Raw genomic sequence first — 16,570 nt, forward strand, 5'->3', positions numbered from 1 at the left:
CTATTTTTTGGAAGGGGTGGTGGGCTCAGCTGAGATAGGTGCTTGTGTTATGGTGATGCTTTGGGTACATGAATGGGAGAATTGTTCATTCCAAGTTGTTCTAAAGCGGGTACATGCTGGCAAAGTACAAGCAACACTGTCAAGGCGTGAGAGGAACTGAATAGAACATGGCATCAGTTTCTTTTTTGCTCAAAACTGAGATGATCCCCTCCCAGCTGGAAGCTTTGTATAACACCTAATATCACTGCCAATGGGATGGCAACATGCTTGGTATCTTTACCCTGTACCACCAGGGAAACAGCTGAATAATTATGTCCTGTGTTCACTCAGTTATTTGGCAAAATGGTAGTGCTTTTGGACCAGCTGCTGTAAGACAGTCCAGTTGGTGGGCTTGGGAGTATTTCTATAATGGATTTTTTAATGTACTACTCTTATTTTTCACATTGCCTCTTGTGGTAAGATAGCTTTTCAGCTTTCATGTCTGACTTCTGCTGAATGGGTTTTCCTGTTTAGTCTCTTGGCTCTAAGGAAAATATTCTAAATGAAGAAAGATGGCTGGATGTGCCAGTGTGCTAACCTTTCATTTGTGAAGTTTTCCAATAGCATATGCCATTAGACACGTGTTAAATCAGTTTGATGAATTTTGATCGAGGCCAGGAGGCTGAAACAAGAACTTTTGCTTTATCATGCTTTGCTTGTGAATCAGGAGGTAAAATGGTGCATGGCAGTGCTGCATTCTTTAAAATGAGTGTTTGCGCTTGTCCACATTCCGGGTGCTATCTTCCAAAAATTGATTATTGTGTTTCATCACTGCTTTTTAGAGAGGCTCAGGATGAAATGGTACGTTCTGGTAGGATTCAGGGAGATTGGCAGAGATGTTTGGGATAGCTTGCATAATGCTTCATGGTAATTTCTCTTTTCAAGCATTAAATTGTATTCAGCATTTACTTTATATGAAATAACCAGTCTGGATATGGAAGTAAAACCAACTCAAATTGGAATGTCGAGAATGTACAAAGTTGCCATGGAATTGACATGTCTTCTGGTGACCATTTCAGATGAAACCTTTTACATAATTCAGTTCTTGAGTTTGTACATTTTTCTGAAGTGAATCAGAGCTGGGTCCACAAGTGTATTTTAAATAGGATGTGCTTTTGCTTTTGCCACTACAGAGTGCTTTCATAGCCTGCAGCATCTGCCTTCCAAACTTTGCTTGCTGATAGGTTGTTCTTCAGTTTGTTTAGCAACAGCTGTTGGATTCAAATTCTAATGTATGAAAAATTGATGATTAACTTCTTACCTCCTTTAGGCACATAGAGATGAAATCCAGCGTAAATTTGAAGCCCTTCGTAATAGCTGCACAGTGAGTATTAAATACAGATCATTGAATTATTTTGAAAGTAACGATAAGGAAACAAACAATTTAATTAATTAATCCTTGATGACACTAGTTCCTAATGTGGACTTCTGGCTTCAAGGTGTTAGTAGGAGCTAGATGGATTGGACTTGATTTCTTTTGGGTTTCAGGTAGACCTCAATTTTGAGGTTATAGTCTGATCATGAAATTGATACTATTCTTCTTTTTGGAGAAGAAAGTAAATTAAATATCTCATTGCAGTGCAGCTAGTAAGAATGGTGTATCAGCTGCAAAAAAAAAACATTGTAGGTGAAGACCTTTTCTACTCCCGAGAAGAAAAGATCTACCTGTCCAAATCCTGAGCTGCACTGTAGATCTAGGCCACAGTGGAAGAGCCTTCATGCTGCTCTGGGTTTTAAGGAGGACTCTAATACTGTTTGAAGAGGCAAGAAATGTAGTGGTTCCAAATAATACATTGCCATACAATCATCTGCTCAAAGAGCAGAGAAGATTTTAGGACCTTAATTTGCACCTTCTATTGCTTGAGATCTTTTGACATGTTTTTAGATTCATTTCATCAATCCAAGACAGGTGTCAGAGGGTTTGCCTATTGATAGGGATTCTTGCATATTTAACATTACCTTCAAATGTGTTTATGATGGTTGATAGAGAACATTGATGGAGCACATCTTCCAGTGATGTGAATTACAGAAGGGTTGAAGAAGGACCACAGCCTTCTGGGTCAGCACTGACTGCCAGCCTTTCTGCACGTTTTCTCTTTACCCCACCTTGTAAGCAGGGCTTGAAGTCTGTGTTTTTTTTATCTTGATTGCTTCCCTACTTCCAGCAGTTTCCTCAAACTTCCATTTCTCATGCTGTCGGACTGAGGAAGGTACAAGTTTTCATCTTTCCAAAGTATCTTTTCAGGATGAGAGTTACTGTCTTTTCCTTGGTTGCTTTTCAGCTCTAAGCAAGGGGATGCTTCTGTTCTGTTCATAGAATACACTGATATGAAGAAATGAGGATGTAGAGCTTGCCAAAATGGTTAACCTCTATTTAGAAGAAATCCTGTACAAGAAGCTTTACTTTCTGTTCCCTTCTTCTTTTATATAGCTTGAACCTCTAGTTCCATATGTGTTATCATCTATCTTACATCCATAGCTATCTTCTTCCGTTCTATCTTGCCCCTCATACAGAATGACAGCTTTCTATGAAAATTCTTATGTGATCTCCATGCAGGCAAAAACCAGCTGTGGAAAATCCGTAGCTTCTTTTCACTGCATGGTAAGCTGCCTTTCCCAGGTTGTCACTCATTCTCTAGTAACACTCTGGCTCCCTAAGTGTGGTGAACAATCTCCAGCAGTGGAGGGTGACCCACAATGTTTCAAGAATGTTTGAGCTCTTCAAAGGCTCTGCATAAAAGGATTTCTAAGTGTTGTGCATTGTAAGGCCCTTCAGTGAGATAAGTGGGATCAGACATCCTCATCAATAAGGAATTAATTAAATAGTTCCTAAATGAATAATACATGCTCATCATACATTCTCTTTCCAGGCCAGGAGAATGCATGTATAATTTAATGGACCGTGGACAGGAACTTTCTTGTTATGAGTAGTTCTAGCTGTCCATCCTGTCTACTGAGGAGCATGGAGAGAAAATACAGGACAATCCCTGTACTGGCAGTGGGGTATCAGGCAATGTTTATGATGGTGCCTTCACCTTCGTTTTTATCTGATTTTGTCCACTATGGTGCAGGCTTTGCTTTTTGGCAATCATGTGAATTCTACTTGAAGGTGATTAGAATATACACTCCTTTTAAAATAACACTTCAAGGGAATGATTGTAACATGCTGCTACTTATGCAGCATGATAATGAGTGGGTTTGTTCTTTTAGCAAGTATTCAAAATATATCCTTTTTAAGCTGAAACAAACTCCTTGACCCAGTCTGTCAAACTTTGGAGTGGAATTGTTGTTTATTTAATCTTACTGAGAAGCCCAAAACAGCAGCAGAATTAGGAAAATAAGATTAGGCTGGAGGGGAGGATATGAAAGGTTGAATTACTTCAGTACTTCTGTAGTATTCAAAAGGTAAATAAAAACACTTTGTCTACTTTCTTTGGGATTTCTTCCATTTCTCCAGCTTCACCAAGCTCACAGCTTCCAACTGTAGAGAAGGCTTACCCTCCAATATGTCTGCTTTCCTTATACCCTCATTGCACTCTTGTTCTTCCTTTTGCTGAGGTCTCTGACCAAGTACACATTTTTAGGTTCTCTTATTTCAGACTTGCTGTGCTTTGGGGTGCTCACAGAGACCATTGCTATATTGTTGGTCGCAGTTTCTGCCTTGTTTGTGAATTTATATTCAGTTGTTCTTATTGCTCTGCATTGTTTCATCTTGTGACATCTCTTACTGTTGGGTGTCAGATGAAATTGCCAGCATTTGCTTTCTCTGTCTCGCAATTGTGCAAGAAATAATAGGCTACGTAATTACAATAAAAACTGTAAGCTGTGGTACCTGCTGTACACACACACAGATGCATGTGGGCACACACAGAAAGCATTATTTTATCTTAATCTTCTCACAGTGAGAGCTCATCCAGCAAATATATTGAGGGAGGAGGACTAGTTCCCTCCATTTAAAGAATTATTCTATCAAAAATATGATGCATTTGAGTGTTAAATGTGTTTTGCAGGCAATCAGAAACAGACCTAGAAATAAAAAGCTTTTTCTTAAATAGGAAAATTAACGTATTTGTCAGTTGTTGCCAACTGACTGTTCATTATGGTTTGTTGTTTTTTTCATCAAAGCATTTGAAGTTAAAAATACAACTGTTATCTAAATAATGGTAGAGTTGTTGCAAAAAGAAAACATGCAGTAAGCAGATGTTGAAGGCTATAAATAATAAGAAGAAAAGAATCCTATAAGGTACTTATACTCAGCTAAGTAAAATACTATTGCTATGCCAAAGGACCACCATCTGAATCTTCTAGGGTTATTTTCAGGTACATACGGTTGCTTTTACTCTAGCAAGGAGAATGACATTTCTTAATACTAATTGGATATTGCATTTCCATTTACTCAAGTTTTCTCCAATAAGACAAGGTTTATATTCCTCCTTGAGGTTCTTTTGTCATCTTGTGTTCCTATTTTAACTGTTAATAGGCTCGGTTCTGTACTTGACTAAGAGTTTGGATATTGAGGCATTAAATCTGGAAGCCCATTAAGGCACATGTACAATTTTAGTTATGCATAAAGTCCTGCTGACTTTGGTCTAAGATCTTGATTCCACATTGGCGCAGTGACTTGGCATACAAGAATAATCTGTGGGTTTGAGAACTTCCAAAATTATGTCTAAAGGTGTTACATACTTAGGTGCTAAATTATCTTTCAGAGCAAGGGAATATTGTCTGCTGTAACAAGGCTAACACCCAGGCAAAAACTTTCACGTGGCTTTATTAAATTTGTAAAAAAAGAGAAACAAAAATTGTCTGTTTCGTGGGAGGGATATTCCCGATTCTTATGTCACAGAAAATGTGATGGCAGATGCCAGTTACAGGCAAACCTTGAGCTTTTGTAGCCTGACACTTCCAGGTTGTTGATGAGGTGTTGCTGTGAAAGAGGCTGATGTCCATCAGCTGATGGGCAATGATATCATCATCACTTGAGGATGAGGCTTATGGTGGGTAGATGCAGGTCCTGTTCTGGGAGCTAGGATAGAGGAGTACAAGGTCGGTGTGGGAAGGAGAGGAATGCAGACTGTGTAATGTCCTACTACCTCTGCAGCTACTAACGAGAGCAATGTCCCTCAAGCTAAGCCCTAGTGAGTTTTTGGAGACTGAGATCTTGATGTAAGTTATGTTTCAAGTCACAGATGATGTCTGACTATGGCAAGGGGAAGAAAGCAAGGGGTTCACTGTTATGTGTTAGTCAAACAGCTGGGGATACAAGACTGGTATCTATCTGCAGCTGTGATTCATTAAGTAGTTTCCGTATTACTCTGCATGTCACCTTATCCATTTTGTTTCCCCCGTCTCTGCTTTCTTTTTGTATTTCAAAACTAGATTAAGAAATTTTGTGTAGCAAGCACTTGTATTAATAGATGAAATGTACATGGAAGAAGCCATGGATGTATAAAATAGATCTTAAAGCTGCCTCGATACATGGTGGGGTTAGACACACAAACAAGGAGAAGAGAAAGAGAGATTATCCTATCTGGCAGTAGAAATCTCAGATGTTATTTCTAAGAATGTTAGGTAAAACACTGTAAAAACAAATGTCCCTTTGTTCCTTTTTTTTGTATAAATATGTTTCTAAGCTCTTATCCCCACAGCAGTACAGATACTAACACATCCTTGTGACAGAGTCTGTGTTCTTTGCAAACTTGATGCATACAAGAGCAAAATGTGTATTTTGAGTAGGACAGGAAAAGTGCTCAAGGAACAACCACATGATGAGTTTTTCATTAGAACTGTTGTGTTTTGTAATATGAATCATTTTGATTTGACCCTGAACATATGGGTAGCAGGAACTCCCCTTCACCCACCAGAGAGTAATGTCAGTTGGACTTTTTCTGCTTGCAGTTTAAAAACCAAATGCTGTTAATTTCGATCTAGGAGAGGCATGGTAAAACGCTGCCAAATATGCATTACAGATTCTTCAAAAATAAATGGTTGTCATCTTTCCAGATAGCTGAGAAGAGCTGTATGCTCTGTGCTCTACTGCTTTAGATATTTAAGTCCTTGGCTTGTGTAGGAAATTGGAACATTTCAATTCGAATGTGTGGCCAACTGTGCTCTGGGATTTTAATGTTTCCCATTTAATGAAGTATTCACTTTTCTTTGACATCTAGGCAAAAAATGCCTCTAGAACTTGTTAGAATTGAATATGAATTGTAAAGAATTACCAGTTTCAGAAATTCTTTTCATTAAGCTGAGTTCAAGATTACACTGAGGCTTCTTTCTCTTCTGTTGTGATGATGTTAGTTTTGAGTTAGGAGGAGGTCCAGGTGTTCATCCAGCCTGTATTTATGGCCTTTCATTCATACACATTAAATGGGACTGTGAAAATGGCCAATTGTTCATATTTTTCATTAAATTGAAGGGGAATGTGGTTTAAAACATCTAGTGTAATGCCATTCTGACTGAGCTTGCACTTCCTGAAAGGCAAGGCTGTTGTCCTTGTTGAGTTTTTGCTTTTCCCTGATTTTCTGTTAGTCTGTTGTGTTGCCACACTTTTTTCATTCTTCATATATCCCCTGCTGCCATCCATAATGCTGTTGCCGTGATAGAAGATACTTCTTAAGATTTGTCTGCTTTTTCTGGTTACATACGGTGTTCCATATAGGAGCTAGGGAGGTTCCTCAAATTGCAGTGCCTCCATTGCACTGCTTGCTCGGTTTTCTTAAACGTCACTCTTCAGAAGCCTCTCTGAGAGGTATTAACCTCATTTCACTTGATGGGAAATTGAGGCAAAACAAGGTGAAGTGTTTTGGCAAAGGCACATCTGAGACTACAACCAGAACTCCTGACTCCCAGACCAGCGCTTTAGATGTGACAGTTCTCTCTCAAATAATAAATTGCAGTGCAGCATGTTTATACTCTAAACCAGATTTAGCCCAAGCTCTTTTCTGTAAGAAACAAGAGTCTATTCCTAATCAAAGTACACTCCTGTGCATAAAACCTACCTTGACAATATTGGTTTTGTTTAGATTAGGGACAATTTCATAGCCAGGTTGTCTCCTTGCTTGGCAGTAAGTGGTTGTGTGAGAGGAGAACACTTTTCCACTAAACTCTACTCGCTGACATGTAATTGGATTTCTTGTTTGTTCTAGGTGATCACAGATCTGGAGGAGCAGCTGAACCAGCTCAGTGAAGACAACGCAGAACTGAACAATCAGAATTTCTTCCTATCCAAACAACTTGATGAGGCCTCAGGGGCCAATGATGAGGTTGTCCAGTTGAGAAGTGAAGTGGACCATCTCCGTCGAGAGATCACTGAGAGAGAGATGCAGCTTACCAGTCAGAAACAAGTAAGGCTTTACAAGTCTGGATCACAATCTCGTTGTGATAGCTAGCTAATGATCTGAAAGGCAAAGAAACTCTTCTCAATCTGGAAATCTAGCAGGAATGAATATTCTTCCAGGGGTAACGGTATTTAAGCCTTTCTTACTGGAGCAGTTGAGTGACTGGGAAGTTTTGGTATTCCTTATTGTATTTTTATGCACTTTTATTTGGAAATTTTGCACTCTGGAGGTGTTTTCATTTAGAATTATTCCTTTTAATTTTGCGACCCTGGAAATGTCGAAGTTTACCTAATGAGATAGAACTGACATTAAGGCACTCACAAGTGAATGTATGGAAGCCTTGAAATAAATGGGTTGTGATTTACCAGCTTATGTTTGCTGCCAATTTGCATGTACTGTAATTTAAATGGTAAGGCTGAAGCTTAAAGTGCACGCTTGATGTGGGATGTGAGAATTGATAGGAGGATTTATTTTTAGACTATGGAGGCCTTGAAGACAACATGTACAATGCTGGAAGAGCAAGTAATGGACCTGGAGGCCCTGAATGATGAACTCTTGGAGAAAGAGCGTCAGTGGGAAGCATGGAGAAATGTTCTAGGGGATGAGAAGTCCCAGTTTGAATGTCGAGTTAGAGAGTTGCAGAGGATGCTGGATACTGAGAAACAGAGCAGGTCTCTCTCCCCTCCTCCCCTTTTATTAACTTTTATGAAAATGCTCGATAGAAGCTAGTACAAAAATTATATTTAGAATAAGATATGGGAGTTGGAACTAAATATAAAATCTTGTGAGGTAGTTCTAAAAATGGTTTATTAGTTAATAGTCATTCACCAGTGATATTGTTCCTTTGGTTGCTTTGCAAGTGAGCGATTCGTGGGGAGTGGCATTTATCATTGTATTTTATAAAATGTCCTGGTTTATTATCTTTGACTTTATTATATGGAAAAATAGTGTTTGCTCCTAACTGTTCCTGTGGGGTCTTGACATTTTCAGGCTGTAGTTCTAGCAGGGCTGGAACGGGATTATATAATGTAAAAGTGTTGCAGCAAACAGCCTGGCTTTCTAAAGTAACATCTTGAATTTGAGGCAGCCCCCTGAAAGAGGTATTGCTGCCAGTGCACTAGGAAGAGGTCAGGCCCAGAAAGGGGTTAGGTAACATTATTTTCCATTTTAATACAGAGTGAGAGCAGATCAGCGTATTACTGAATCTCGCCAGGTGGTAGAACTAGCAGTCAAAGAACACAAGGCAGAGATTCTAGCCCTCCAGCAAGCACTGAAGGAACAAAAACTCAAAGCTGAAAGCCTTTCTGATAAGGTAAGTAACTTTCAGCCCTAGACATTACTAATCAGGTGAGATACTTTTCTAGAGATATTACTTGTAGAAAAGTGGCCTTGGGCAGCTTTTTCAAGATGTCAGAACAAATTAAAAAGACTGGAGGTCATAGAATAGAATTCTGTCTTCAAACCAAGGACCTCAGGTTTCCTTTAGAAAATGACTGAAGCAAGAAAGCATCCTGTGATGCCTAGAGTGTACAGTGAAGTGCTTCAATAACTTGATACCTGCATTTGAGCAAGGGCGTACCAAAATGCTGGTTGGTTGGGTTTCCCCCTTAGACCAAATACAGGATAATTGTATCATTTTTCTGTATGTGTTCTTGGTGAAGTTGGATTTTAAGATTGTGGAACACTGTTTGTTAGTGTTCAACATTTTTCTGACCATCTATCCCCCTGCCTAGCTCAATGACCTGGAGAAGAAGCATGCTATGTTGGAGATGAATGCACGCAGTTTACAACAGAAGCTTGAGACAGAAAGGGAGCTCAAGCAGAGGCTTCTGGAGGAGGTAACCTTGGAAATTCATGTTGTAACTTCAGAAGAAGGTTCCACATCTCAGCAGGGGGGCAGTTGTGAGAATAGCAGCGTTGCACATCCACCCTTTTTCTCTGTAACTGGAGAGATTAATAAATGGGGGGTTGTTTTTACTTAAAACTTTGCAAAGTGCGTGGCCATGCCATGGAGCAGTAAAAGTGAACTGCTCCTCAAGGGAAGGAATGCTGGGAGCAAAGGGATACAGTGGGGCAAAGGCAGTGACCTTGCAGCCAGTGGGCACAGTCTCAAGTACCTGAATAAGAAGAGCAGAGCAGGTTTGGTGAAGGTAATCAGACTCAGCCAGCAGCCCAGGGATGATTGCAGAAGCCTGTAGTGATGAGGTGCATCACAGGTGAGATCTGCATGCCCAGATCCATGCCCAGGTACGGCATTCCTACAACGTAGCTCTGATCACACCAGATGTGAGTACCATAGCTTAAAACCACCTTGGAGCCAGTGTGCTGAGGGAGCATGGGTAAAGGCCACTGGTAAGGCTTCTCAGAGCTCCTTATTTATAATATAGCTTAGTTCACAGAAGTCTGATCCAAGGTTACACAGCTGCACAGTATCAGTGAGATACTGAATGCAGGCAGCCAGACCTGGGTAGTGGGGGAAGAGGTTGCAGAGGAGGATTTCAGGGGAAGGGTGCTTACAGGTAATTAGGGTAATTAGAACCTTTTGGTGTACTTGTGGTACTGACAAGTCATCCCAGAGCTGAGAACCCCATTATGCATCGCAGTGAAATCATTCTAACTCTTGCTCTGTAACACATGAGTGTTAAAGTTTTTCCTACTCGGAGACTTTCTTATCAAGAAAGTATAAAACCTTGCAGAATTAGGTGTAGTTTGTCATGTTTTAAATTAGATATAAGGCAGAAGCTCTTCCCTGTGAGGGTGCAGAGGCACTGGCACAGGATGCCCAGAGAAGCTGTGGCTGCCCCATCCCTGGCAGTGTTCAAGGCCAGGTTGGACACAGGGGCTTGGAGCAAGCTGCTCTAGTGGAAGGTGTCCCTGCCTGTGGCAGGGGTTGGAGCTGGGTGAGCTTTAAGGTTCCTTCCAACCCAAACCATTCTATAATTCTATGTGCCCTTTTCTGTTGTTAATTGGAGACAAATATGTAAGCAGTTGGACATTATTTTCCTTATCTCTAATGACTGTAGAGGAAGGAGTTTATCCTGGTTTATAGGAAAGATTGTTTTACTTACAAAGTCTTGTGATGGCTTCTGGTGATTGTACAGAGCTTCAGAAAACAGCATCAAGAAATTCTTCGTGTATCTGCAGTCTTATTAGTAACTGCAAGATTTTAAATGCTTGAAAAAGCAAATAAAGCAAATGAACGTGCAGTTGAAAGAAGTGGTGTTGCTACAGATTAAGATAAAATACAGAGAAATGCTTATTTAGTCCTAATGCCTTCTGAAAGGAAGGGAAACTTCTAGAATATTGTTGCTTTCCAGCTTTTGAAGAATTGTCTGTTTACAGACATCTGAGATGTCACAAAGAGTGATAACATTCAATAGCTTTTAATTAAAACCAAGCAAAACACTGGCCTTTCTATTCCTGTTAACAGCAGGCAAAGCTGCAGCAGCAAATGGATCTGCAAAAAAATCACATCTTCCGCTTAACTCAAGGCCTGCAAGAGGCTCTAGATCGAGCAGATCTTCTGAAGACTGAAAGAAGTGACCTGGAATATCAGCTGGAAAACATTCAGGTGAGGGTGAAGGAACCGGAGCTGGACTCTGTGCGCCACATCCTAAAACCCTGCTCCCTGTTTCTGGGGTTTTGTAGGATGTGACCCACTTGTTTCTGTGTGACCTTTTCCTTACACTGTTTTTAGCTCTTCTGGTCTTATCTGTTTATTCTATTAAGATAGAATGTCTAACGTGTGTGTGGTTCCCAGGTTCTCTATTCCCATGAAAAAGTGAAAATGGAGGGCACTATTTCCCAGCAAACCAAACTCATTGATTTCCTGCAAGCAAAGATGGACCAACCAGCAAAAAAGAAAAAGGTGGGTGAAGGAGATTGAAGAGGCACAGTGCAAAAGGGTGGTTTTGTGATTAGTTATGTATATTCATAATAGTGTTCTTTCTTTGTGTAACACGAATGTGCCCTCATTTAAGAGCATTCTGAGTTGCTGAATACAAGCTTTACTAGGCACAATGTGTTCTTTGTGGCTTTTCCAGTATTTTGTTATTCCTACAATACTTAGGTTACAACCCAGTAGCTACAGCTCAGTGAGGCTGTAGGAATACAGAAATTTAGCCATGCTTTGTTTTTAATGGTAAGTATGTATGTGTGTATGAACACATCGTGTTTGTAGAGTGGTTGTCTTGTAGTTAGAGCATAGGATTGATTAGTCAGGTGATGTGACTTGTGTCGCATCTTTGTCATGAGCCGTTCTGTCATTCTGATTTAAGTAATTTAATTTTAACTACGTATTTTGAGATCCTCTGTTTAGATGCTTTCGGAAACTCAAGGTGTGAGTGCTAACAGGTAATGTAAGTCCCTCTTTAAACTAATCCATATCTCAACATTTTCTTTCCAGTGCCAATATGAACTAAAAATCCATCCTTACGCATAACAATTGCCATTAGGCCCTCTGGCCGGACTGCCACTAGCTAGTTGCACTTTGCCTAGTTTAAGCCATCTCTTACTAGGAGTTAGGAGTTGTCTGTGTGTTTCTGTTGCTAGGGCCTGTTTAGTCGGCGGAAAGAGGACCCTTCTTTACCCACACAGGTTCCCCTGCAATACAATGAGCTGAAAGTGGCACTGGAGAAGGAGAAGGCTCGTTCTGCTGAGCTGGAAGAGGCTCTTCAGAAAACACGCATTGAACTCAGATCTGCTCGTGAAGAAGGTAGGGGTTAACAGAAAAGGTGGATCTGGAAGGAGGCGCACGTTTTTGGTCTGAAAACGTGCCTTTAATTGTGTATCACTCTAGCAGTAACATAAGTTGTTTAATTCTTGCCTACTGCTGTGAAGGTGCAATAAAGCTACGCTTTTATCTGCGGGTTGTAACCACTGAATGGTTACACAGAACCACTGCTATGAATGAGGGTTTCATACCAGTTGTGTTAACGAGTGGCATTTATCTCATCTATAGCTGCTCATCGGAAGATATCAGACCACCCTCATCCATCTACTCCAGCCACAGCCAGGCAGCAGATCATCATGTCTGCCATAGTCCGCTCACCAGAGCATCAGCCTACTCCCATCAGTTTGCTAGCTCCACCCTCCAGTCGCAGGAAGGAGTCTTCCACACCAGAGGGTAGGTTTTGGGGGAACTTTTCTGTTACTGTTTTCCTGTGTCCTATTTCAATGCCATCTCTTTTGTTATTCTTCTTTATATTTTTTAGTTTCAGAACCAGATATTTTTCATGCTAGGAATATTAGATGATACTTTTTGCTTTATTTTTTGTTTTAAATTCTCTATTTGGACTATATGAGTTGTTTCTTCAGCAGTAATTATTAGCAGCAACTGTTTAAAGAGCATGTGTTTCTTCAGAGGAGGATGTTTTCTGTACTGTTTTCTGCATTGATCAAAAGGATTCATAGCTGTTTCCTTAGCAGTCAACATTTTTACTTATCTAAACTGTTGATTTTTGATTCTTAGCACAATGTTTCTATCAAGACCTTTTGGTAAAGGGAAAAGACTTTGGTTAGGCATACAAGGAAGATACCAGGTCAAAGACTATATTAATATCCTGTTAACTAGAAAAAAGGGATACCCTTTGGTGTTCTTGAGATAAAGGGGAGAAGGGTCATCACAAAAAGTTAAAGGACTGCTCAGCTATTCTTAGATAATCAATATTCCAGAGCGAGTGTTGAACCCTGGGAGTCGGAACTAAAACCTCGAGCCTTTATCTGGAAAAAGCCAGAACCCACAAACTGGAGCAGCGACTGCAGCCAGCTGAGGCACAGGGCACTGAGGATGGGTAACACTGGCATGGGAAGATGTCCTCAGGGGCAGGTCATGGGCAGGGAAGAGAAACATGTTCACCAGTAAAAGACCATGCCTTGGAGGGTAGACTTTGCTTGGTAGAGATACACTAACAGGGATTGTAGGAATGCTTTAAGATCTGCTGGCACTGATGGTTGGCTGTATGAAGAAGGCCTGCTGTGTGTTGATCACAACAGTATAGGTGTTGAAGAGTTTTAGCTATAAGCAAAATTGAGAAATTAGTTTAGCACGTTGTGAGAACTGGAGCTGAGCGCAGACTTGAAATTTAGGTGGTTTGATTGACATAATCTTGCTACACCAAACATTAGCCACTTCAGTTCTACAGTCTGTGCTCGGGCAGCACGTTCTGTGCATCTGTATCAGGTCATTACTGAGGTGGTAACGTTGCTTAAGATTTACAGATTGCAAAGGGAAGGAGTGTCTGTGTTCAGCAGAGGTTTGATAGAGACATGTAGTCCTTTTTTATTACCTTGGCCTTAAAATGCCAAAATCTACTCTTGATTTTCATCCCTATCACAGTGCTCATCCTGATAATAAATCCTGTCCTTTCCAGAGTACAGCCGGCGCCTGAAGGAGCGGATGCATCACAATATCCCACATCGCTTCAACGTGGGGCTAAACATGAGAGCGACGAAATGCGCCGTGTGTCTGGATACAGTGCACTTTGGAAGACAAGCATCTAAATGTCTTGGTAAGAGCAGAGCGTGTGCTCGAGCAGAGTGTCACTGGATGGGAGAATGGAAAAGCACCAGCCATCTAGAACAGATTTTCAGTGAAAGCTGAAGAAAGAACCAAGTATGAAGACTTTGAAACTGGTTGGTGCAAACATTCTACATCAGAAAACATCTGATGGTTTAGAGTGGCAGGAGATTCTTTGGAAAGCTGGGGTTTGCGTTAGAACATGAGGCAGCTCTGTCATGATTTTTCTGTCATATAACAGAAGTTTTTCTCTGTCCTTCTGTCAGAATGCCAGGTGATGTGTCACCCAAAATGCTCAACTTGCTTGCCAGCTACTTGTGGACTGCCAGCAGAATATGCCACGCACTTCTCTGAAGCATTCTGCCGGGATAAAATGAATTCTCCTGGTCTGCAGCTGAAGGAGCCAAGCAGCAGTCTACGGCTTGAAGGATGGATGAAGGTGCCAAGGTATAAACATGACTCTTGGTGCCGTATCAGGTGCTGAAATATTTGGAACTGTTCCTTGTATCATCCTGGCTCTTACAATGGGATAATCAGTACCTGCTCGCAATTACTTACTACCACTGAAATTTGTCTTTCTAGGAGTTGCATGCTTGTTTTATCTGGGCAGAAAATCCAATGTAACTTTGTGCTTATTTTCTGTAGGAATAATAAACGTGGGCAGCAGGGCTGGGACAGGAAGTATATTGTCCTGGAAGGAACAAAAGTGCTCATTTATGATGCAGAAGCAAGAGAAGGTAACTTGGCATTTCTAGGAAGAACTTGTGTTTTAATCTTCAGCTGCTGTTTGGTGAGCTGAGAGGCTTAAAGGTTGTTCCTGCTTGCTGTGGCTGTATTAATTTAGCTAAATTTTCTGTAATAAGGCAGTGTTGTTTTTCTAGATCCTTAACAGGTTTATCAGCTGGTGTGTCTTAATAATCCAGCTGTGAACATGCAGTGTGTTTTCTGTAAACCTCCAATGTGTATCCACTTCAGTTTGCTAACACACTTGTTTTCTTGCTGCTTACTTGTTAGTTCTTTCTTCATCTGTGTCCCCATTCTCTCTGCAGCTGGACAGAGGCCTCTGGAGGAATTTGAGCTCTGCCTTCCTGACGGCGATGTAACTGTGCACGGAGCTGTAGGAGCTACTGAACTTACCAACACTGCAAAGACAGGTGAGAATCTGACGTAGATGAGGTCAAATGGATTTCATCTGGCTTGCCATCAGTTGGCATTCTGTTTGACTGAACAGAATTGTCTCGCTTTAACTTCCATTCTGTAACTGTGCCATTTTGAGGTTACCTCTACTTGAATTAGGTGAATAGCTCAGTCGTCTAGATTTAGTTACACATGGGCTGTTGCTTCTGTCATGGTAGTTGAACTGTGAATAATATAATCATCAAGCCAAATGGAAGTAAATTTGAAGAGTTTTGTAACATACTCAAAAGCACTCGGTTGATTTAAATTCCTTCTCTCAATGCTCTCTCTCAAGTGTGAATTGTCATAATTCATACCACCATTGTGCTCGTACCAGAAAGTCATGAATTAGAAATACTGTGGGGTGTGTACAGTCTGTTGTTATGACAAAATGTTGATGTTTTCATTTGTATGTACTGAATAGAACCAATGATGAGTTTATGTATGTCTTGACTTTAACATTAAAGCATACAGACTGTTAAAAACAAAGGTTTCCATAACCAGATTTTTCTTGAACAGTACAGGGAAAACTTTAGTCAAGTGGCTGGTTTTGTGGGTGTTTTTCCTGCTGAAATGTCTTTCCCTTTTGAATAAAAGGTGAGAAGTTATTTTTATTTAGTAAAGACAGCACTGTATGTATGGATTGCAAACATCCAGCTGATATTTAGCTTTAAGTAGCTAGCCTATGCAGGACCTGTAAAGGAGAAACCTATGTATAAATTGCCATGGTAACACGTGATGATAAATACAACTTCTCTCCGATGAGGCTGAAAGGTGTTGATTTTAAGTCCACTGACAATATTCCAAAAACTAATCTAAGTCTTATTCTATCTATATAACATCTCAGATGTGCCATATATCCTAAAATTGGAGTCTCATCCACACACCACTTGCTGGCCTGGTAGAACACTCTACCTGTTAGCACCCAGCTTCCCTGACAAACAGCGCTGGGTCACAGCACTGGAATCAATAGTGGCAGGTGGGAGAGTTTCCAGAGAAAAAGCTGAGGCTGATGCTGTGAGTATAAAAGTTTCATTTAATCATAAAATATTCTGGGAGGGAGCAGAGGTTTGAAAAGTGTTTTGTCAGTATTTGACATTCTGAGGTTTAACTGCAGGTAAGTTGTTACTTCTGCCTGACAAGGGGCAACAAGTACCAGGAACTAATTCGTTGTATGACTGATGCTTTATGCTGCATTACCCTGCTTCAGACTTGGAAGTGTAGTAAGAGGATCCCAAAATTAGATCTCTCTAATTCCAGCAAACAGAGAAAGAAGAACGAGCAGTCAGGACATGGTTTAAATCCAGTCCCATAATGTACCACATGGAGTGAGCAAACATTAAACAAAAGGAAGCAAAATGCTCCCTCTCCCATTCTTACAGAGTCAGGGGGTTTGTTTCTTGAGGGAGGGAGGGGGGTGTGTGTGTGTGTTTAAGTTTTACTCCCGGTAAGAAGAAGCGGTTAAGTGGATTTATTTTGGTTTTGAATAGCCTTTTTC

General features: G+C 40.6%; 1 protein-coding gene across 8 annotated transcripts in view; it reads left to right on the forward strand.

Annotated features, from left to right (window-relative positions):
* CIT (citron rho-interacting serine/threonine kinase) overlaps positions 1–16,570 on the forward strand; it is a 71,451-nt gene that overhangs the window by 44,890 nt on the left and 9,991 nt on the right. For 6 of the 8 annotated variants that reach the window (XM_057411490.1, XM_057411495.1, XM_057411489.1 and 3 more), the window contains exons 24-37: positions 1,310–1,363; positions 7,188–7,385; positions 7,857–8,050; positions 8,556–8,691; positions 9,113–9,217; positions 10,810–10,950; positions 11,140–11,247; positions 11,931–12,093; positions 12,340–12,504; positions 13,751–13,888; positions 14,163–14,343; positions 14,542–14,633; positions 14,946–15,050; positions 15,920–16,089. In XM_057411490.1, coding sequence (XP_057267473.1) covers positions 1,310–1,363; positions 7,188–7,385; positions 7,857–8,050; positions 8,556–8,691; positions 9,113–9,217; positions 10,810–10,950; positions 11,140–11,247; positions 11,931–12,093; positions 12,340–12,504; positions 13,751–13,888; positions 14,163–14,343; positions 14,542–14,633; positions 14,946–15,050; positions 15,920–16,089 — 1,950 coding nt within the window. The remainder of the gene's footprint in view (positions 1–1,309; positions 1,364–7,187; positions 7,386–7,856; positions 8,051–8,555; positions 8,692–9,112; positions 9,218–10,809; positions 10,951–11,139; positions 11,248–11,930; positions 12,094–12,339; positions 12,505–13,750; positions 13,889–14,162; positions 14,344–14,541; positions 14,634–14,945; positions 15,051–15,919; positions 16,090–16,570) is intronic. The other 2 variants (XM_057411496.1, XM_057411497.1) reach the window with 1 other exon arrangement.

This window comes from Pezoporus wallicus, unplaced genomic scaffold, assembly GCF_028554395.1.
Source record: "Pezoporus wallicus isolate ANWC-B61680 ecotype Strahan unplaced genomic scaffold, APGP_CSIRO_Pwel_v1 contig_6401, whole genome shotgun sequence".
Classification (NCBI taxonomy): Eukaryota; Metazoa; Chordata; class Aves; order Psittaciformes; family Psittacidae; genus Pezoporus; species Pezoporus wallicus.